Below are 24,787 nucleotides of genomic sequence, written 5' to 3'. Positions count from 1 at the left end.
TCTATTACATCTTAATATTATCTTTGCTTTTAAAGAGGAAGGACATCTAGAAAGTCCAGTGACTACCTAAGTAGTAATGGCTACAAGTTAATAGACCACTGTAGGGTCTCTTCAATATCATTTCCTGGTTTCACTCTTCACCAGCCTACAGGCTTTCCTTTTCATCACAGCACACAGCGCTCCACACTTACCATATCTCTTTTCCCTGCCCTGTCTTTTTTTGCCCCATTGCACTTACTAAGTGATTTATTCTATATTGATTTGGTTGTTGGAAGAAATGGAGGGAATTTATTTGTTGACTTTGCTCACTACTCTGTCCTCAGCACTTAGAACAATGTCTAACATACAAAACCCTCAAAAAGTTTGTTGAATGAATGAACCATTGTCTAATATCCCAGTAAAATAACAGCTTTTTATACCCACTATAATATATCACATCAGGTATCTCATCATTAATATAAGTGCTGCCTAAGCAGTCTGTTTCCAATGACATATTTATTCTTTTCATTTTGAAGTTAAGAAAGATTTGGTGTTTCTTTGGAGAAGGAAACTTTGCTTCAGAAGCCCAGATTTGCACTAACAATGTGGAGTGAAATGGTGTATAAATCATATGAAAATTAATAAAATGAAGTGCAATTCAAAGTTTTGGTAGTTGCAGAGGAAGCCTATGTAATTGATAAGCAATGAATCTTTATGAAATTACTAAAACGAGATCAGCACCTGAGAAAGGCTAACCAAGAATATAGATGTATTACATCAGATGCTTACTGTAAAACAAGGTTATTGCTTTTATTTAGCATACCAAATAGCTCCAAAGTGAATAAATCCATAACTATAAAATGTTTCAATGTAAACTTATTTTTGATAGGAGCTCTTTGTGGTGTGAGCCACATTGAAAATTCTGATCTAAATCTCCAAAAGAAATGCTGCTATTTGTTCAGCCCACAGAGCGATGTATTTTTTTTCACTCAGATAGGAAAAGAGGTGAAGAGTCAGAGCAGTGGACGGCACTCTTATTGCCATAGCTGGTCCCTCTCATGCTGCTTCATTCAGTGTCAGTGACTGCTGGCAAGGCTGCTCATGCAGGACATTCGTGAACCCCATTTGTTGCCAAAAGTTGAGACTCTCCTCTTGAAGAATGTTTGGTGGCGATAAGAGGTAGAAGAGACATTAAATACCTGTGATGTGTGTGCCTTCAACTTCCATATGCCTGCTGGTTAATTAGCAGTCTTTCAAAAACAGTGGCAGCTACTTAAATACTTCTGGTGACCACTTACTAGGTAAAATAAGAAAATCGTTTTTTTGTCTAGTTTTACAGTGTTAGGCCTGGAAGACTGTTGAGTCAAACAAACCTTATTTTTCAGGCAAAGACACAGATGCCCAGAGATAAGTAATTTATTTAGGATTATGCAGTGGCTGGTGAAAAAGTCAGGATCTTGTGCCAGGTCTCCCAACTCCCAGATCAGAGCCCTGACTTCTGTCACCTCATATGTGTACAAACACTGCATGTGTACAATCATGTAGATTTGAACAGATCTGTGAAACCCAAACAGATTTTCTTCTTTATCCTTAGTTAGTTCAGTCTTTATGTGTTATACCAATTGGTATGTGATCCATCAATCAATTTTGAGCACCAAAAGTGTGCCAGATACTGGGTTGGGCTCTGAGAATACATGAACAGACGTATGACTGCCCTCAAAGAAATGAATTCTTGTCAGAAATCCAGGAGAGTGAAACAACCCAGGGCAGTGAGAGAAGTGATGGAAGTACACAGGCACCATGGCAGCTGATGGGAGGGAGCACGCCGGTCAGCCTGCCTGTGACCCTGTGCACATCATCTGGACTCAGGTTGGTGGGATGGAGCATCCTAAGAACACTGTTTGAAATGCTGTTGAGGCAACTGCCTTCTCCTCCAAATTAGTTTATGAAATTTTCCTTTTATCTTGCTCTCATTGAGTCATGGCAGCATTGCTCTAACTGAAACAGTCTTCTCTGCGGCTTGCTCACTTTAATCATAAGTTTGTTAGAAAGTTTAAGAAATATAGGTGGTAAGACAGTGTGTATAGGCACTATTTCAAAATCATTAAACAGAGGGAAATGGTTTTCTGTAGATGTTCTCTGTCTCCCATCCCGTACTGAATCTTTTCCCTGTCTGCAGTTGGTTCAGCAGTGGCCACAGATGCAGAAGTCTGTCTCGAAGGGGACTGAGGAGGAAGACGATGCTGGTGGGATCAACTTAGATAAAGCAAAGGAGAGGCTTCAAGAAGAGGACAAATTTGACAAAGAAGAATATAGGAAGAAAATTAAGGCAAAGCATCGGGTAAGCTTTTTCCATCACGAATTAATACTGAGTGAAATTTAATATGTTCCTATACATACCTAGATATTCATTAATAATCATTTTTTTAAATTTTCTCTATCACTTCTTTTTCTGTGGCTGTTGTGTCATTTTATCTATTCCTTCTTTCGATTGCTAGAGGCTTTGTATGTTGACTGGTTTTTGAGAATGTCACCTAAATCTGCTTTTGGTTGTGGTGACCCAAATAATATTAATTTTTTTTTTAATTAAAGTTTTAATTTTGAACTCTTCCTGGGTAGCTCAGTTCATTATAATGTTGTCCTGATATGCCAAGGCTGTGGGTTTGATCCTCAGTCAGGCACATGCAAGGAGCAACCAATGAATGCAAAAACAAGTGGAACAACAAATTGATATTTCTCTCTCCCGCTCCCTCCCCTCTCTTTTTCCCTCTCTCAAATCAATTAAAAATTTTTTAAAAATAAAGTTTTAAATTTGAGATAATTGTAGTTGCACATGTAGTTATTATAAGTAATACAGAGAGATCCCATGTGCTCCATTTCTAGTTTGTCACTTCAGGAATATTTCAGAAGTGAAACATAGCATGTAGCTTTTTGAGATTGACTTTTTTCACACAGCGTAATTCTTTGTGTCTATTCATCCAAGTTGTTGTGTGTATCAGTACTTTGTTCTTTCTCTCACCAAATAGTATTCCATGTTATGGATGTACCACAGTTTGTTTCAGTAGCCACCCGTTTGAGTGACATTAGTATCGTGCTAAGCTTCATCTTAAAAGTTACATTTTTTTCCCATGGCACAATTACTTGGTAATTGTTATAAGATTAAACTTACTTTATTAAAAGGAAAAGGAAACCTTGTAAGAGAGTGCGTCTGTATAATATGCATGTGCCCCATCGGCCTTAAACTTGGCAGTTTTCTCTTGTTGTGATATTGCTATCTATTTACACTACTTAATTTCCATGAAAATAGACATTTTCCTAGATAAAAGAAGTCATTTAATGAAATAAAACATATTTACATTTTTAAAGATGTTTCTGCAGCATACTACTGAGACAATGAATGATTTTAAGGAACTAAAACATCATACCCAAGAATCACTGCTATAATATTAAGTTCTGTATTAAGAAACATTTAAACTATTCACTGAAGATATTATTAACTGTATCCTGAGAAGGATTCCTGGGGGTTTTGAGTCCTATTTGACCTTGTAACTATTTAATGACCTAGAAAATTTTTTTTGAAGAACAGCAATCCTTATTTCTTTAAATTTGATGCAGCTTCACCATAGCATTTGGTGAATAAGAAAAAAAGTAGATATTGAAGGGTAGCTTCAGGGATAGAAATGAATTGTGAAAAATCATTTCAGAAATAGGGAGAACTAATGAACCTGAAATACACTGGTTGCGGTTCTTGGATATTTATGTACTGAGAGAAGTGAACATTTTCTGTATTGCTGCTTTTAGTATAGTACTTTAAATGGAACTAAAATTTTTAATAATATTAAGAGTGTCGGTAGCTTGTCCTGTGTTAGTTCATAGTCTACTTTGAGTATTTATTTATACAGGGGAAGATTGAGCATAAGAACATTTTATTCCTTATTTTTAAATTGTAGCCAGCAGTAAAAGAAATGTGAAGAATTTAATATCCCCCCCCCCCCCCCCCCCGTCTTCCCTTTCACCCCTTTCCCCTCATGTGTGAAAGTTTCTGCTGTATTCAGTTAGTGGAATGTTATTTCTGAATCCTTTAGAAACTTAATTTCAAATTGACTACTCATACATAATAATTACACATTTCTGCACGAGACTGTAAAGATAGAATACTTTAAAGTACATGTGTTTCTCTGTCCTCAGGAAAATTACAATGAAATCATACTTAACTATGGATTTTCTGTCACTGAACAAAAGGTTTTTGAAACCTCTTTTTTTTTACATGAAAATTTTTGAAATGAATAGTATGTTCATATTGTTTCAAAATGAAGATCGCAAAAATGTCTTACTTCTGCCTGTACCTCATTCTTATTCATACCTCTACCCAGTAGGTTACTATTTCTATTAATTATTAATGTATCCTTCCACTTTCTTTATGTAATTAGGATTAAAGAGAAATACATACTGTTATTTTCTCTCTTTGTTACATGAAAGGTACTATACTGTATGTATATTATTCTACGCATTTCTATTTCCACTTATTTTTGAGCTTTGAAGTAATTCATTTTCTTTGGACCATTGTTAAAATGTAGCATAGGATTTTTAAACTGTCACTGTGATTATCTCACAGCAAAGTTGAACAGAGCATTTTTGGGCTGACATAGTTGTGAGAGAAATTACAAGAACTTTATAGACGGGTGGTTTTGATGTCAGTACCTCTGTAATTAAAGTAGTCATTAGGTCTTTTTAAAAACAAACTGAAGGTTGTTATCTTATATAAAATAGGAATTTTCTGCACTATGTGACACATGACATACCTTCCATATTAGAGGCTGAAAATATGTAGGCTGAAAAAAAGCACAAGGAAGTAACTAAAATAGTGTTCTATTCAATTTTAATGTAAATGCTTCTTGACACAAATATGATTAGTTTGTTGGTATTTTTATTAGTAAAGTTATTATTTCCCCATATAAGTATCTATGTATTGAGTTAGAGAAACTTTCACATTTGTGAGCACTTTGGAATTAGTATGTTTATTACAGTAGGACACCAAGGACACAATACAGGTGCTGAAATCAGTGATGCACCAAGCTGCTATGGACTGGATTACTGCGTTAAATGGCAAGCTTCAACATTTGGTGTAAAGTTTGATGGGAAGAGCATGGTGGAATACTTGCATTTGAATCCTGAGTCTAGCATAGCCTAGTGTAACCTGGGATTACTCGTCACCAATTTGGACTATGTTTTCCTATTCCAAAAAAGCAAGGAGTCAGTTGCGGATGATCAGAGAGATCATCTGGCTCTGTGTGTGTTGGTAAGACATGGGAATGAAATTATTCCTGTTTGAAAATTAGAATTTTAATTTGTAATGTTCTCTCCTGACAGATTGGGTTCCTTGCTTGATGTTAAGCATTCTTTCCTGTTCCCTTATTTTCCAAAAGTTACTAAACTTTTACTTCAAAAACTAAATATATTATTATCCTGCACAAATTATTTTCTCTTAATTGCTCTAATTGAACACATTATTGGTTTTGAAATTGTGTTTTTTTCCTGAGTATATTACTTACTATAATGACAATTCCTAGTTTTAAAGCATAAGGTTTTACCCAGGGCAACTGTAATTATGTTTCCCTTAAAGCTACCACTTATGATTTTGTTATTTCTATGAAACTATATGCACAAGAGTGGTATGTCCCTAAAGAATACTTATAATACTGACTTTAGGGTCTAGGACTAAACTTTACTTATTGAAGAGAGGAACAAGTAAAGAAACTGTTGATCAAAATTATGAATGAGGAATACACCTGAATGAATTTTACATTTAAAAAATACTATAAAAATCTACAATATAATTCTGTATTTGACACATTATTTTTTAAAATGTGTCAATTTTATAAGTTTTCATAAACTTAGAAGTATCCTTTCAGCATTTTCAAAATATTTCATGATTATCTTTTCTTTTTGTTGTTTTAAAAGGATAAGATATTTAATATATAAGTGAATTTAGTCTTCGTAATTTCGTTTCAAAGTAGTAGTTTGCTCCTGCTCTTTAAGATTAACATCCTTTCATCATTGTTTTGAATATGTACTCAGCCTCTGTAGTGTAGGACTCACCATTCTTTTTTTTCTACCTTTTTCCTCCAAGCTATTCCATCTGTCCTTGACTCATATTTTCATCTACCAAATTCTGAAAACTCTGTAATTTGTACTGTGACTCCAGTAAATATCATTCTCCTAAAGATTTAGAAAGTGAGCAATAAGAATTTTAACAAATTTATAGGATAAAAAAATTACAACATCACTGGGAATAGAATTTTAGCTGCCTGCTAGTTGTAACTCATAGCTGCACACCTGGAAGACTCTGGGGCCCTTGTATAACTGCTTTGGGTTACTTAGTTAGCAGCTTTATTTCTCTTCATAAGGCTTCAATGCAGCCATTAAGCATCATTTTCTTCTGAGACCATTCTGGTCTTTAGCTTCCCCTGGCACTTCATAAGTAATTATACTTAACTAGGCCTATGACTGTTTTCTCTGCTGAATCTCTTGAAACCATTCATCAGAAGTAAAATTACAGCACAAGCTATAATTTTTGTATATAAAGCCATTATGAATTGTAAAGGCAAAACACTACTTTTGCATGGAGACAATGTGTTTTTCTGATAATTTGATCAGCACTATGAAAGATGGGTCATGGATCACATTACTGAAAGGATTTTAATTGAATGAATTGAAAATCTGCTCTGTGGTGCGTCATCATTCTTAGTTCTGAAAGATTACTTGTATTTAGGGGGATAATATCTGGTATAACAGCTGAAAGTTGAGAGAAGCAATTCATTAGGAAGTTCTCTTTCATTCCCTTGAAATTTGCTTGAGTGCTCTATCTCTTTTGGATTGTGTTCTTAGGTAACACAGTCATGTCTCAAGATACGGCTCTGGAGTGCTTGTAGAGATGGCACAGTATTGCTCTGGGATCTACTTATTACTAATATGAACATTAGTAAGTTAGCAAAGAATTAAAGGGACTTTTTAGAAAATCTGTTTTGTTGACAGAATTTAGTTGGCATGTATCTTAAACATAAATTTATATGGTAAGTCAAGAAGGAGGGAAGCAGTAATCAGGCATCTTAGAAACATAAGAACAAGAATATGAACAATAACAAGTAGTAGCAGTTAGTTACTTGGGCCCTGCACTAAGTGTTTCATATATATTATCATATTAAATCCTAAAAACTAACTTCTGAAAAAAGTGAGCTACCTCATTTTACAGATGATAAAATTAAGACTTAGAAGGGTCAAGTAATTTGTCCAGGGCCCTAGCAGCTTTGGGACTCATTACCAAGACCTTTGTTACTATACAGACTTTGATTTTAACTATTCAACAGTGTTCCTACCTAATTCAAACTATCAGGCATTCTCTTACAACAGGGTAACTCTGAAGCAATGAATAAAAAGGTGGAGGATGATAACAGGAGTAGAGGATTTTGAAAAAGGAATAACGAATGAAAGAAATTGTTCATGTTTCCAGAACAAGAAATAAAAAAATGGTTAATAGATTACAGTTTAGTACCCCATATTAATATTTCCTTTCCATGAATGTTCATTGCATAGCTATCTAGTTACTACTAGGACCAGAATCCATTTTTAAGTAGCTGTGGCCTTGAGTAAGAGTCTAAGGCATTGTCAGAGACTGGTGTGGCTCATAAGGTCTTAGGAAATTTTACTACGTCAGAAATGTCATCATGAGGGCAAGGGACTAAGCATCTAATGCCTAATTCTAAAATGACCTTATGAATAAAGCTTATTTACAGGGGAGGGTCACTGAGAAAACCAGACTGCGCATCTACCAAGCCTGCGTACTCAGCACTCTCCTCTATGGCAGCGAGACGTGGACCACCTACGCAAGGCACGAAAGGAAACTCAACAGCTTCCACATGAGGTGCCTGCGACGCGTCCTGCATGTCGCCTGGCAGGATAAGGTCCCCAACACCGAGGTGCTGAAGCGAGCCAATATGAGCAGTTTGCATGCAGTTCTTAGCGAGAGACGCCTCAGGTGGCTCGGCCATGTCAAAAGAATGGATGCAGGCCGTATCCCCAAAGACCTCCTCTACGGCGAGCTAGCAGAAGGCAAGAGGATGACAGGGCGCCCAAAACTGCAGTTCAAAGACATCTGCAAAAAGGACATGACACAATGCTCCATCAATCTCAACACATGGGAAATTCAAGCAGACGACCGCCTAGCCTGGAGGCTCGCGGTCAGGCAAGGTACGTCACGTGCAGAGGCTGCGCGCTACGAGGAGGCGGTCCAGAAAAGATCGAGGCGGAAGCAGCGTCAACAGCAGCAACAACGGCCATCTGCCTTCACCTGTACCAAGTGCGGCAGGGATTGTCACTCCCGAATCGGACTGCACAGCCATTCTCGGCGGTGCAGATAGACTCTCAGGAAGCTACGCCATCGTCTCTCGAGACGGACGGCTGCCGACGACGACGACGACGACGACGACAGGGGAGGGAAAGAGATCCTCTTCCTGGACAACCCTATCCCCCTTCTACTTTCAGTTCTCCCTACTTACCAACACAACCAGGGTTATTATGAAAAAGAAGCTAGCCTGTTACTACAGAACCTTTGCCTGTAACTTGAAGATGTTTGCTTGGCAGGTTTCTGTTTTTATTCTCATGAGCTTATAATCACCTTGTGATAACCCAGTCAAACATACTAAGATGAGCCCTTTTTTCATTCCAGTTTCCAAAATGAGACAAATTCTCAAAATTGCATAGATCTTATCAGCTATGTGTCAAGCCTTTGAACTGTTTATTATCTCTATTTTTCTTAAGTTCTTTGTTTTGTGAAATTTTTTTTCTTTTTCATAGCACATGGTATTTGAGAGGTGCAGTGGTTGTTAGATTAATGGCCCATAGCTGGAGTGGGTTAAGAAGCAGGGGTAGAGTTTGGTACTAATGGAATTAAGGGGTCTGACCAGATTACGTCATAGACTACAGAGACTGTTTTGCCCATTCCTGTATACCCAGAGCCTATGCCTGGTGCATAGTAGCTCAGCAAGAATTTGAAATAAGTTATTAGTGAATTAGTGTTTCCATGTAAATTTTTCTCCTTCATATCCATGTTGTAATTGTTTCACATTTATATGTTGAAGGCAAATTCTTCATGTTGTTTAAACGAAACTCTGTTGAATATCGGCAGCCCCGAACCTTTCGACACCAGGGACCAGTTTCATTTTTTCCATGGCCTGGTGGGGGGAGGTTGGTTTTGGGATGATTCAAGCACATTACATTCAAGCTTACCTCCTGCTGTGGGGCCTGTTTCCTAACAGGTCCAGACCTTTACTGGTGTGACCAGAGGTTGGAGACCCCTGGAATAGGTAACAAATCAACCTTGTTGTGTCCTAAGTTCCTGGGAAGGCTTCAGGTTTATGAAGATTTTGTTCTTGGAGGGGAGGGGATATCTTCAGGGCCAAAAATCTTTGTATTCTTCTACTCACTTTTGTTGACCAATTTTCTTACTGAAAAAGAAGTTCCTGTAATACTGAAATGAGGATCGATGTCCCCTCCTTCTCTATGTGACAGCTGGGAACCCAATTCCTTACCACATTGACAGTTGCCTGAGACTCATACAAATAGGTTATGCTTCTACCACCTCCTGAAATATGAGTTGTATTTCCAAATCTACAAATTTCCAATGTTGCCATAGAATAAAAATTGTTTAAATACGCAGTCCTGACTGCTGATGAAATTCATATTTCGTGGCACTTTTTTCCCTGGAAGCTAAATACTATAGTGTGTGTGTGAGAAGCCAAAAGAAGTATAATAACATCTATAAAGGGAGTATTTTGTACCTTGAAATGTGATTTTTTAGTGCTAGTGTCCTATGTGAATTTGTTTTTATTATTGAATTTCATGCTCTTCTTATATTCATTCATAGCATGGCAGAACTAAAGACAAAATATTGCCTTCTTTTTGTATGGCATAAAATAAATAGCTTTTGGTACTAAATCCTCAAGAATGAAATAGGAAAATAAAGGTTTTAAAGGCTTTGAACCACATAAAATTAAGGCATGTGGAGGGGAACCTCAGTTACTATATCTAATAAAATTCAGTTATATTTTCCCCTCAATTCATTGTACTTCAACCTTTTATCATTATGTCTTTTCATTTATAACATCTATAACACTGGGGGACACAATTGTCGTTGAGTTAGATCTGACACTTATTTTTGACTAACTTTTGGCATCTGAATCCAAAATGAGCACAGTTTTTCTCTATCACATAAACTTTTTAAGGTATAGGATACCCTCCCTTTGTCCCCCAAATCATGCAAAATATACATACAAAGCAAAATAAAGAAAAAATTATCTGAACATACTGTTTAGAGTTATTTTATTCATATTAAGGCTACATATTGTTACTGTAAGTCAAATTGTGTACAAGTAGTAAAGGTCTGCTACCAAACATGCATATGAAGGTATTTTATCTTTTCAAACAACAGGCTAGGAAATGCCAACATGAGATACTTGAAATAGTCTCCTTCAGTTGGCAAAGCTTTAACAGATTGCTTCATGAGACCCAGTTTTATGTGCAGAGGTGGGACTATAATGTTCTTTCTGTCAACAAGTGGCTCATGTAGAATATTTGGATCACCAGGTTTGAGGTCAGATCTTGGAGGCCAGTTCGACTCCACCCAATGCTTCTCATGAGCTCTGCTGTCCCACATACACAGAAAACAGGGATCCTTAGTGTATCCACGTTGCTGACCAAGAAGGAAGCAGACCATTTGAAGGTCAACACAGATGATCCAATTGTGCTTGTGATATTGCAACAGATCAATGACTCTCTTTATATCTTCATATTCTTCATGAAAACAAACTGAATGACCAATTGGGACTGCATCAAATAAATTGCCATTGTGGAGGAGGACGCACTTCAAGCTCCGCTTTGAGCTATTGATGAACAGTCACCATTCAGTTGCATTCTAGATTGGAATTCCCAATTCCTCCATTAAACCATGTGTGTTATGGCAAAACCACCATCACTTCGAAAGTACTGCAGAAATGCACTTTCTCTTGATCAAAAGTAGGATACCTTCGCTCCTTTTTCAAGCAAGTTTTTCTCATGCAGTCTTGATGCTAGGTTTCTGAAGCCTTTTTGGGTAGTCCCAAATCTTGTGCCAAATCATTCAACTCATGCTGATCAAATCCCTTACGAACTGAGTCATATTCAATTTCAAAATCCGTATCGTTGCTGTCACTTAGTTCTTCACCATACTTCTGTTTTTCAAAAGAGGGTATTTCAATGAAAACTGGCACTGGGATTTCAGCTGAATGAGGCACCAGGCATATAGCTGGTGGTAGAGTAGGATACTCTATTTTACATTTATTTTTCTTGTTATATCCTGACGTTTTCACTATACAAAACTAACAGTCACTTGAATGATTTCTGGGCTCTCGCCAAACCATAGGTATACCAAATGGCAATTGATCATGTGTTCCCTTTGACCACATCCATCAACTCTCAACACATTGCTTGCGCACCTTGTGAGGGGCCCGAGACTTATCTTGATCACCAAGTTTTTCTTTAAAATATGCAAAATAGGCTTGCCTGACAAATGTGCTGATGTTTGTCCTTTGATTGGGAATGGTGAAACTGCCACAGATAGAACAAAATGAATCAGGGTTGTTTAGGCACTTATGATGAGAAATAGAAGAGGCAGACATGATCTGAAGGAAAGGAAATAAGTATGTATGTAAATAAAAAAATAAATTCTGCTAACTCCTTGTATACAGACAAGAACTCAGACTACACTTCGGAATACGATTCACTATATAGAGCGGCACACAACCTCTCACCACACTGCCTCATGTGTAACTGAATAGCCTAGACAAGTATGAACCTGCCACTGGTCTCCAAGGTCATCCCCCACCCTCCCCACTTGAGTGAGGTTTGCTCTCAGCCAATAGGAGAGCACTAGTGCTTCTCTAGATCCAGGCTTTGTCCAGCCTAGAGTGGTAGCGTTAAGACAAGCTGCAGAGAATAACTTGACATGATAGAAGAAAACTAACTGCAGTTTTGAAATCAGCATGCCTTTCAAATCTAAAACAGCTGAAGAATCGAACTGAACACGAATTATGTTAAAAATTGTTCCCCTGTGTAATTTACATACTTATTTTTTTAATAATTTTTTCCTGCCTTAATGAAGGGGAAGAAAATCATACTTACCTGTATCTTTTTTCCAAATTATGGATTAGCATAATTCTACTTTCTGTTCTCTGTTTAAAGACTGATTTATACTCTTGCCTCTTTTTAGATAAAGTGCTAACATGGCTTTTCAAGATAATAATGAAAAGTTTTCTAATTTTCCTTTTGTTTCACCCAGTATTGAAAGTTTATTCTTTTTCTTTTTTTAAGATTTTATTGATTTATTTTCAGAGAGAGGGGAAGGGAGGGAGAAAGAGAGGGAGAGAAACACCAATGTGTGGTTGCCTCTCACAGGCTCCCAACTGGGGACCTGGCTTGCAACCCAGGCATGTGCCCTGACTGGGAATCAAACCAGTGATTCTTTGGTTTACAGGCTGGCACTCAATCCACTGAGCCGCACCAGCCAGGGTGAAAGTTTATTCTTATTGCTCTTTAATTTCGTGTACAAGTCACGTTCACTTCACATTGTAAAGGTTTTGGATGTCTCTCATCCGTCTGCGACTTGTGGCAGAAATCTTAAAAGGAAAGAATTATGCCATTTGCATGCATATGTCAATTCTGATAGCCAATTGAAATTTGAAATTTAAAATATCCTTCACTGACTATAATATTGTAATTAATACTGGAGTTCAATAGTAGTGGAAAATTATCAATGTAATTTTTTTTTGTGCTGTGATTAAATTGGCTAGATGAAAAGTCTCAGAATACAGGTTATGTTTACTTATATAGAAATAGAAATGGTTTTTCTCAACATATGAGGTTATTCTTTGGAACATTGAAATGCTATTTTCAAATATTCTGTTGTATTGGGAGAAGGCCAGCTACTGGATAATTATAACAAAAATCTCTGTGAGTGTTAAATGTAGTTAATTATCTGTTAGGGTGGGCAAAAATTAATTAAATAATTGTCCACAAAATGCTAGCAGAAAAAAAAAATGCTGTTAGGATGAGAAGACCATTATGGTAGCAGATAATTATTAATAATGAAAGGAAATGGCAACATTTATATAAAACATTAGTAAGATGAAATCACTATGCATCTACAAAGCTAAACAGATTTTCTAATGGAGGAGTAAGGGGTACAGATGTGTGCTGGAGATGAGGGAGTTGAGGACATTGACTCCATAGACCAGACCCAGCTTTAGTCTCAGGTTCATCACTTGCTGGCTTTGTGACAACAGACAAATTACTTAATCACTTTGCTCTTCAATTTTTCATCTATAAAGTGGGAATAATAATACTTCAGAGTTTTGTTAGTAGATTTAAAAATGTATGTAAAATGCCTAGCATATTGCTGATACTTCATAATTCAGACCTATTACTGTAAGAAATAGTAATAATGTGCTAATGGACAGATACATTCCTATAAAAGTATAATTTTATTACTTTCTAGTTATTTGATGTTTTTTATTGCTAGAGTTTTAAAATTAGTTTAATCAGCAAAACACTTGAAAGTCACTATGATCTTTGTAGAATAACGTAAGATACTACTCTGCTTAATTTTACCTTCCAAATCATGGAAACTAGAACTAAATTGTGTTTCTGTGAAAGAGAGAAGAGAGATAAAATTACAAATACATGCATCCACGCTGTCTCTCAAACTAAGCACAATTATGATCAATTGTTTTTTTAAGTTCTTTTCTTTAATATTTTGCTGCTTTCATTTATTTTGTAGTCTGCTAATGTTCTTAGAAAATTAGTAATTAGTAACTTTTATGGAAAATTTGGTGCAGATGTTTAGAAACTGCCATCCGTTATATTTATTCCCTTCCCACTAATTGAGGAAACATTAAGATTATTTTACTTTAGTGGCAGAACTCTCAAAAACTCTTCAGAGAACTAGTTCAGGGATAGAGTGTAATAATAAATATTGCATCAGTTGGCTGCTTGTTAAAATAATACCGGGTCTTATTTTCTTTTGTTATTAAAGTCACACCTGTTAAAAGTCTTTAAACCCTGACATTTCAATTTTTATTAGAATGCATTGGGAAAACGCACTAGACTTGGCATATGGAGACCCAGGTTTAAGATCAGCCTCTGTCACTTACTGAACTTTTTGACAATGAACTAGTCAAGTTCTGGGTTTTTGTTTCTTTAGCTTCCCTTTTCCTCTGACTTTTGTCCTGCCACTTTCAAGTGTCTTTAGAACGTTGCACGTTGTTTAAGTTTTATCTGCCCTTTTAGTTGTATGTTTTATTTGGAAGTAAAAGTAACACCTATTTTCTCCAAAACTGGGGTAGAGAAAAAAATAATCACAGAAAGTCATAATTTAACATTATGCTTTAGGGGTGTTACCATTTGAATTTGAATTTTTGTTAGCTTCACTTAGAATTTAGCTTTTTTACTATGCAGCCTGAAGCTGTAGCAAGTGAATCTCTGAGCTCCCTGAACTCCCTGCCTCTTTGAGACTTTCAACATTTATGTTTTATGTTCTCACTTTGTTATAAAGGAGCCTATAAACCCAGGTAAGGTGGTTAATAGCAACTGCTTGTCCTTTTCAATGCTGTAAGCAACAGAGCAACCTCAGGTCTCTTCAGAGTGTATATTAGAATTGGCTTTTGAATCTGGAGAAAGCCTTGGATATATATACAATACAAAGTATAATGGTAATGATAAAGTATCCAGATTTAGAAAACTTGTTAATTCTCATGTTAATGGATGTTTAATGTAATAGTGAATCATGGTTGCAGTTTCATATTACTTCATGAAAAGAAAATTAAAAATATATATGAATTGTTAGCTATGAACTTTGGATTGAGAATAGCCTTTTTATTATCTTAACACTTTATTCTTGAAGAGGAAAAGAGGTTTTCATTTAAAACAAAATTCATTTCAACTTTAGCTGGATCAATTTGTTCTGAATTTTAATATTGTACATATGTTTTTCTTTAAAAAAAAAAAGTTAGTTCCTGACTTTTATTATCATTGGAAAACTAATGGGGAAATTACAAAACAATTTAATAAAATAATTACTTTATAAGAATGGTTTTATATTGTTTTTTTGTTTGAGAAAATATTGCCACTTTTCTAAGAACCCCGAAGATGAGAATTTCATATCCTTGTAAATTCTATATTTAGACAGAGGAAAAGGGAAATAGTCAAGATTACATGTTTTCCTTCTTTTTATCCTAATAGCCAACATTGATTATGTACCCAGTCATATATCCTTAATTGTGCTAAATACTGATACAGGTTTTGTATAATTCTTATACCAATTTCATGAAATATGTGCTCCTATTATTTTCACATTTAGATGAGAAAATGAGAGTTAGAGAATATAAATAAGTTCAGAATTGCACAGCTAATAAGTGGTAGAAATGGGATTTGATTCCAGGTCTCTTTGACACATAATTAATGATTATTGAATATATATGCCAATCTCATAAATACTTAGTAATGAATGAAAAATGAATGTCAACTATCAGTTGGCTTAAGAAAAAACTGTTATGAATGTGTAGTCTGGAAGTTTGTATGTTGCTGATTCTCCCCCTGTTTTATAGGAGAAAAGACTGAAAGAAAGGGAAGCCAGAAGAGAAGCCAGTAAGAGACATGCAAAGGTAAGGACGGGTTTATATTTTAATGAGAAAGTGTTTGTAATACTGAGTGGAATTTAAATACTCTTCTTTTCAATCTGCCTTTTGAATTTATTTATACTTCATGACATTCAAATTGGATTCTAAGCCTGTGTATGCCTATCATTTACTTTCTCATATTTATTCGTTTTCTCTGTTATGCAGGATGAAAAATGCTTAAGATAATTTGTTTATTGGCCTTTGCCCTACTACTCTGCAACCATTTTTCATTATATATTGTGCCTATTAAATATAGGAGATGGTTAACTCTGTGAGCCAGGCCTGATAGGATTTTAAATTATATCATCTTTTCACTTGATATGCAGTCTATGTGAAATCAACCTGATAATAGATAACTGAAAGCATTGATTGCTTCAGTTCAACTCCTAGAATCTAGGGTAAAGCTCTCTGTGTCTCCCATTTTCACTACATATTCTGTAAACAGTAATTTTCAGCAAGTATATATGTACAGTTTTGCTGAAATATGCATACATACATACAATAGTCCATGTGCAGCAGTAATTTTTATCTGGTGTGTTTGACACTGAGAAAGGTTCAGCTTCTGTATTCTGAGGACATTTAGGAGAAATGATTTCCTAAAACCAAGGCCTGGTAATGTATGTCATGTCTTACGCTGTATCTTTTGTGTTGTGCCTGAATAGCCACGATTTCTTCTTGGCCGTTAGCAAAGATCCAACTCCCTTGAGTAAGCCCCTAATGTTCGTTGTTATTTTTTTCCATGCTAGCCATAGCACTTAGAGAGCCAGTCAGAGATGATAACTCATGTTATAGTTCTGAAGTGGGAAACAATTACTCTGCAGTGCAAGATGGAAAGACTGCTTACATTCAATATTAAATATCACTCTGCCTTCAAAGGTGCCTGAAACAAAGCTACAGTGTGTGCAACCTGACTGCTAAGTCAGATGGTAGATTCTGCATATGCTTTTAAAATGCAGACGGGAGCTGTCATGGCGTGGAAATTAGATTTTAGGGCTGGAGTGGGAAAATTTTAATCTAAGAAGAAAATCTTAAATTTAATGAAAGCATTTGATATTTATGAATGAATATGGCATGTTCCTATAAAAACATACCCATTTATTTCACTAAGAAGCTCTCATTTCTGCATGTAAAATTACAAAATGAAAGTTATAATCTGGAGCCAAAAGAAAGCCTTGTCATTGTATTTCTTTTTTTTTTTTTTTCAGATTTAATGTGTTCTATTGATTAAAATATTACATTTGTGCCAATTTCCCTTCCCTCTGCTCCCCTCCACCCGGTGGCCCCCCTCCCTCCAGTTGTCCCCCCCTTTTAGATTATGTCCATTAGTTGTGCATACAGTTCCTCCCAACCTCTCTCCGTCTATTCCATTCCCTCCTACCTTGATCCCCAATTCCTATATCATCTCCCTCCCTTTCCCCATTCCCCCTCCCTGTTGACCTCCCCCCAATATGCTTCCCGTACCCACGGTTCCTTTTCCACTCTCGTTGCCTATTTAGTTTGCCTTTGTTTCATCTCCTTAGCTTCTGTTTTTTTAAACCAGTCCCTTTAACATCTCATATAACAGTGGTTTGGATCTAATGAACTCTTTCAGTTTTATTTTGTCCTGGAAACACTTTCTCTGTCCTTCTATTCTGAATGACAATTTCGCTGGATAGAGTATTCGTGGTTGTAGGTTTTGGATTTTCATTACTTTGAATATTTCTTGCCAGTCCCTTCTTGCCTGTAGGGTTTCCCTTGAGAAGTCTGTTGATAGTCTAATTGGGACCCCTTTGTACATAATTCTTTTCTTCTCTCCTGCTGCTTTTAAGATTCTCTCTTTATCTTTAATTTTTGACATTTTGATTATAATGTGTCTTGGAGTGGTTCTCCCTGGGTCCAGTCTCTTGGGAACTCTCCTTGCTTCCTGGACCTGCAAGTCTATTCCCTTCCCCAAGTCTGGGAAGTTCTCCTTTATTATATTTTCACTCAATTTTTCAAGTTCTAGTTCATCTTCCTCACTCTCTGGCAAACCAATGATTCTTATGTTGGGCCTTTTATAGCTGTCCCAGAGGTTTCTGATCCTCTCATTGTTGCTTCCCATTTCCTCTCGCTGCATTGGTTGACTGCTTGTTCCTTCTCCATATTCCAGTTTGTTGAAATGAACTCTGGATTTTTTCTCACCTTCTATCTCGTATGCGGTTTTGTTCCTTTCGTTATGAAATTTTTTCGCTTCTTTCTTATCTTTTTCCTGCTCTTTTGTGAATTCTGTAAGCCACCTGATAACAATGGCCCAGAACTGAGCCTCTGACAGGTTTCTTATCTGTTCATCTGTCAGGTTCTCTATCTGCTGTCTGGTGAGTTGTGTCACCGGTATTTCTATAGTTGTCTGCCTCATTTTGACAGATGCGTTTTGTTTTCTTGGGCCGGCTGTCGGGGGCAGTGCCTGTGTACTCGTAATGACCCAGCGACCGGCGGCGCCGTTTGGCGTCACCAATCAGCGACCGGCGCCTGCCTGTCCGCGACCTATTTCGCAGCCCTGTGGTGCTTTCTTTGGGGGTGGGGGTCCAAGATGGATTCACACAGTTATTCAGCTAGGAGACCGGGATCCGTCCTCCCGTCCCCCTGGGCCTCACTGTTCAAGGCGATGCGGCGGCCGCTCTCCCCAGCTCCGGAGTCGCGCACCGCCAGGGGCTTGCGTAGCCGGGATTCCTCGTCGGGGTCGCGAACCGCCAGGGGCTTGCGCAGCCGGGATTCCTCGCTGCCCGCCGCTCCGGGTGCAACCGCAAACAGCACTGCCCTCTTTAACTCTTACCTGCCCAAATGGCACCGCTGGTTTGTAACTTCATGTGTTGGACTTCCGTGTAGTTTTATTTTCTGGAATTTCTAGTTATCCTTTGTTTTGAAGTAGTTGTATTCCTCTCTAGTTGTAGAGGGAGACCTAGCGTGTCCATCTAAGCCTCCATCTTGGCCGGAAGTCCTTCATTGTATTTCTTTTGTGTGTATTTCATGCATATCTGTGTATTACTAAGTATGTTTTTTTAATACTTGTTGATACTGTATGCTTTATCTTTCATTGTGTTTAAAATGTGAGAAATTACTCTCACCCTTGAGGTTGCCTCTTATGCCTCTTCTTTTATTTTCTCATAAATTGGTGTATGTATTTGGTTTTGATTTTGTGCCAGCTGGGAACTATACAGACCAAAGGTTGTAAAGGCCAGCAGAGTTCACATTTTCCATTGGGGCTGATCTCTAAAGTGAACTCCTCCAGCTAAACCCATCCCTTTACTCTTAACCCCTCCCATATTTGTCATATGTGTTTGTTTTTTGACATTTAAGAAAGGAGGAGGAATTTATTGTCAAGAGGACATCTCATTTCTGTATAACCACCAAGGATTGATTGTACTGGAAATAAATAGAAGATGCTCTGTAGTTGACGTGGCTTTGCTCCTCAGCCAGGTGCTTTCAATAGACAAAGGCTGTATTTTAGTATCACTCTGAATAGTTGATCTGCCTCCATTTCACAGCTTTGTCTGAGTGCTCAGAGGTGGCAGTCCTCTTGTAAGTGATATTAGCAGAGGGATGATTGGATGGGTTGTAGCCAGGGCTCAAACATTCCTGGAGACACCAGAGACTACAGCAGTGACAGATTCAGGCTGACTGATGGAGCCCAAGGAAACCAATCTTTATACATTGCGCTTTTTTCAAATGAAAGTGATGGAGATGCAGGTCCTCATGGCTCTTCAGGTGCCCCTTTGAACAGACCCAGAAGATATCATTTGGAAGTATAATAACGGAGTCGCTCAGAGAACCATTAATAGGCAGTGAGCAGAAGAAAAGAAGTTTATTGAGGGAATTAGCAAGTGGGTAGGAAGCGTGCCATGAATGGCCTGACTCCTGCCTCCTAGGGAAGGAGGGGGCTGTTTTATAGGGGGAAGAAAAAAAGAAACTATTGAATTCAGTCATTTATCTTGCAGCTGTGAGTCTGAGGGCTGATCAAGGCCAAACGGGGCTTGGGTTGACGCACCCCACTGTCATGGGAAACTCCCAGACAGCTGCAAGCAGGTGGGGGGAGGGGGGACGGCGTGGGAACCGATGCTGTCAGGAAGGATTCTGTAAAGTGGTGATGGCCCAAAGTTCTGTGATGTCTAAGAAGAAATATAGAATGTGAATGATCAGGTTTCCTGTTACCTGTGTGTCTGTGCTTTAAATGATGGACATGATAGTTTTTAGAGTAAACTTTGTCCTCTTTTTAATATGTTTAAACATAATCGTGTAATTTGAGGCTGTGCCTTCTGAGACCCTTTGGTCAGCTTCAGTCTGGAATATCCTTCAGTCACTGAACCTGTAAGATTTCCAGATGGTGCTTTAGTGGTAGAAAGAAAGTGGTATTTGTAGACATTCTATGCCAAGAAATTGTGGTCTTACCTAATTTTAGCTGTTCTAAGAAATCAGTGCATAGAAACTGAAAGTGTGAGAAAGGGACTCACATGACTGTCTTTCTGCCCTATTTGTGCTTCTGTCAGCAAATACATTTATTTATTAAGAAAAACATAGAGGATGCAGAACTTTTTTAATTGGAATAAAGTGTTTGAATAGAAATTAATGGAATTGTCTTTATTTCCAAGAGAAGAGATAATGGTGAGTTTTCAATTTTTCAAATGATGGTTGGTGGTTATCTCTTCCCTGACATAGAAAATATTCCTAAGAAAATTGCTTTAAAGCCTGAGTGCAATAAAATAAAATTGGAATGGACCTCTCTGGAATCAGTTACAACTTTTTGTTAAAAGATAAATCTAAGATCTGCCTAGAATAGGTTATATAAAAGTTATATCTAAGATCTGCCTAGAATATGTTACATGCAGTATCAGGAGTAGGAGAGAAACATGCAGTTGAAACTTTTAAGGTTTTCTGGACTCCCAATATTTAGTGATTTGGGAGATAGAGGTTTTTGGCTATCAAGACAGTAGTAGGGAAATATTTGAAATGCACAATGGACTTTTACTTTTCTTGACAGGATGTTGTATATACATATAACTTAGAAATTTTAAATTGAGATATGAAAAAATAGTTGCAGCAGTGATCAATAGACCACATTGCTTTTTTGAGTTTAGGGAGGTTGTATAATCCTGGAAATATAGCTTCTTCTCATTATCCAGCTAGATATCCTCATGTTACTTTGATGGTCACAAGTGTTTGTACCAGTCTGTGGGATTTTGCAGAAATGTGAAGAAAGTAACAACAGTGCTGAAACTTGAGGAAATAGATCCCCAGAAATATCTCAGTGCTATGCTGCTTTTGAAAAGAAAGAATTTATTTTTAAAATGTATGGGGTTGATGAAACTGAACTCTGAAGATGGAGGAGCAAAGAGTAGGAAACAGCACTTAAACACTCGAAAACTAAGCATTGCTTTGAACATATTCCAGATGATGCTTATGATTCTTACTTTTAGGTGTGGGAATTTGATATTAAAATAACTAAGATTATGTCATACATTTTCAGGTTGAAGTTTAATGGTTGTACATTTTAACTTTATTTTTTGCCTGGTTTTTATTGCATTTTTATTTTGCTGACCCTGGGGCACTTTATTTACTAACAGATAGTTTTAGGAGACAGTGCTTTGGCTACCTAAGGTGGTCTCAGTTCTTTCAGGGTTGGAGATCCAAAGAAACAGAAATTGTATAATTTTAGGACATGAGTAGGCTTGAGAGAGATGACCTGGAGTGCTTTTCTAATGTAGCAGTCTATAATGTCTTTTCTCTGGCTGCCAGTAGTTTCATAAAGCAAAGCTAAATTTATAAATTTTGATAGAAACTTCTTTCCATTTTTTTGGCTCTGGATTGTCCTTTCATTTATAAAATAATGATTTTTAAAATAATCATTTCTTGATAAAGTAAAAACTCAATCCTTCCAAATCTTTTTTGAATTTTTTCTGGTCCATGAAATTTAAGATCTGTAGGGCTTTTACTGATCTACTCCAGTAACTTTAAATAGTACTTTGAGTGGCTTAGGGGTTCAGCGGAGGTATTTGCGGCACAACCCCCAGGAGACAAGAGGGTTATTTGGGCAGGACTCTATGCTTCCATTTTGTTATTAATCGGAAAAACTTTATTATTATTTTTTTTTTATGTATACTGAGCTTCCAGGGACACTTCTATTTGAAATGATAGTTCTACTTAAATACAAAAATACAAAAATACATGCTTAATATTTTCAGAGTACCCAAATGAGTGAATGCCAAAAGCAAGTAAATGACTTATCCATTGCCCCTGGCTTCTGATGGCACAATTGATATGTGTACTGGGCCTACGTGAATTCTTATTCCCAGTTATTGTTATTGCCCAGTGCCTTTTCTGTATATAACCTTTTACCTTTTTTTTCTTAAAAAATCAAACCTGATCTATGGTACATGGGCTAACAACTATTCATAGAAAATTACTAATAGGAAATACATTGAGTAAGGAGAGAACTCTGAACAGGGAATAGAAGCAGGCTTGGGTCTACATTGCTGGGTCACCCTGAACATGTCATTTCTGTTTCTGAGCTTCGAAGGGTATATATGGCATCGTCATTTTTAATCGTGTTTATATTTTGGCCCCACACAATCTTGATCTGAACTATGTAACAAAAAAGTAGGAGTTGTACTCAGTGCAATTCCCAGTACAGGTTCTCAGCCTTTTTGAACATTTGTTGATAACTGCTATTTTTTCTTCATATCTTACTGTCAGCTAACCTGCTAAAGGATTCTCTCTCATTATAAAGCTACAGATATACATTGATAAATGTTATAACGGTCATTTCTAACTTTTCTAGATCTTAAGACTTTGCATGTATTCCTTATTGGCAGTGCTTTATGACTAACACCAAATTAAGATTTTTCTTCAATTTGGGAGGAAATTTCCCTCATTTCATGTGTCTCCTTTTAACTCCCCTGGCTTTTTTCTTTTCTTGTTCTCTTCCTTCCTTCCTTCCTTCCTTCCCTCTGTTCTTCCTTCTGTCTTTCCTTCCTTTTCTTTTTTCTTGCTTTCTTGCTTTCTTTCAGCATTTCATAGTATTGAAATGTTACCACTCTCTTTCTTTGTTCATAATATGGTTAGGATTACAAGGGCTCTACAAAATCTGTTAATTTTAAACCAAACATCTTTTGGTAAAATTAAAAACAAGATAATGGGAACATAAACTTGTTTATAGTCACAATTCCCAGGAAAACAAAGGTGCTCCCTAAAAGTAAATTGTTTTCTCTTTTGAAGGACTGAACTCTTCCAGGACACCATTTGCTGCTCCGATACACTTACTTAGTGGTGCTCTAAATGAGTCATTCAGTTTCTTTAAGCAAACTGCTCAAATAATACCTTGTTTTAGTACTAAAATAAGACCCATTATGCTATGCTTGTGCTTTTTAAATAAACAGTGCTGAGTCTTTTAGATTATGTGCTTTTTTTCTCTTTAATATCTAAGTTAGCAGTGAAAACCCAAGGAGATTTAGCTTTTATTGTGATTCTAGTGTTGGTTTGGTTTGCTTGAGGATTAATGTAATGCTTTCTTTCTTTCTTTCTCTCCTCCCCCCTCACCCCCTTTATAATGAAGAAGGGGATTACAAATTTGAACTTTTAACTATCTTGTATTGTTTAAGAGCTTCTTCCAGGGTTCTCTTGTCAGGGAATTGTCTTTCTCTAGTCATGAAGAAGGGATAGCTCTATTCATGGTATCATCTGCATACGAGTACATGCTGTTCTTTTGAAACTCAGCTTATTTAGTTCTCCTTTTAATAATTTTTTGACCCTCTCAGACATAGTAGACTCCTGCTTTATAACTCCTATTTCAGTATCCTGTATAAAGCATCTGAGAGTTTATAGCACTTATTTGAATAATGTGTCTTTCCATCTCAGCTCTGTCTTTTTCTTTGTATCCCTGTCATAGTTCTTGTTTCATAATAAGCACTTAATAAATAAATATTTGAATGAATGAATGGGTGAATGAATGGCTTTAAGAGATACAGAACACAGACTTAAAATTTTTTAGTATTTTTTACTGGGTAGAATATACGTAGCATAAAATTTAGTGTTCTAACCATCTTTAAGTGTACCATTTGGCATTAATTACAATCACACTGTTGTGCAACCACTACTACTATCTGGCTCTAGAACCTTCTCATTATCCTGAACTGAAAATCCATGCTCATTAAACAGTAGTAACTCTATTCCCACTTCCCAGGGAGTACGTACTTAAAGAGAACGCTTATATTCCAAATAATTTTTAGCATATGAGGAAATGAAGACCCTTGATGAATAGATGATTCTTCCAAGGTCTTACAGTTAAATAAGAGCAAAACTGGGCTAGATCTCAAATCTGTCGGTGGTTTTTATTCTACCTTAACTCCTTCATATTAACTATGGAAAATACCAAAGAGCACTGAATGTAGTTTAGTTTTTTAGATTTAGAGTTTATTAGGTATGTCCGGAAAGAGTCCAGCCATTGTTAATGTAACAATGGTTTCACAACATTGATGTAACCTGGCAGCCAAGGAGAGTGGACAGGAATGTACATACATGAGCAATGATGACTTCACTGTACTAGTCAGTGGGGACGGTAGACACTGTTGAGTGAGCTTGTGTACTGTGTGGCCGTCACATTCAAATTGACTGAGCGATTAGAGAAACAAATCTGCATCAGATTTTATGTTACGCTTGAACATTCCTCTGTGGAAACTCTGGGGATGATTCAGAAGGCCACAGCTATGGGCGACTGATGATTGGCAGCTTCATCACAACACGTCCGCTCATACATCACATCTCATGCACAGTTTTCTGGTGAAATATCAAATCATCCAGGTGACTCAGCACCTCTACAGCTCAGATTTGGCGCCCTGTGACTTCTGGCTCTTCCCAAAACTAAGATCAACTTTGAAAGGGAAGAGATTTCAGATTGTCAATGATATTCAGGAAGATAATACTGGGCAGCTGGTGGTGATTGGGAGAAGGTACCTGCTTTGAAGGAGACTGAGCACCATTGTCCTATGTACATTGTTTCTTGTATCTTGTATCTTCTTCAGTAAATGTTTTTATTT

General features: G+C 36.9%; 1 protein-coding gene across 1 annotated transcript in view; it reads left to right on the top strand.

The window, feature by feature from the left end:
- Nucleotides 1-24,787, top strand: part of LOC150019815 (putative ATP-dependent RNA helicase DDX10) — a 313,984-nt gene that overhangs the window by 176,184 nt on the left and 113,013 nt on the right. The window contains exons 15-16 of the mRNA XM_090266690.1: nucleotides 2,159-2,320; nucleotides 15,672-15,728. Of these exons, the coding sequence (XP_090122816.1) occupies nucleotides 2,159-2,320; nucleotides 15,672-15,728 (219 nt within the window). The remainder of the gene's footprint in view (nucleotides 1-2,158; nucleotides 2,321-15,671; nucleotides 15,729-24,787) is intronic.

Source organism: Furipterus horrens, unplaced genomic scaffold, assembly GCF_987537825.1.
Source record: "Furipterus horrens unplaced genomic scaffold, mFurHor1.1.pri manual_scaffold_2, whole genome shotgun sequence".
Lineage (NCBI taxonomy): Eukaryota > Metazoa > Chordata > Mammalia > Chiroptera > Furipteridae > Furipterus > Furipterus horrens.
The sequence above is the reverse complement of the archived record's forward strand: the minus strand, read 5'-3'. Positions and strand labels throughout refer to the sequence as shown.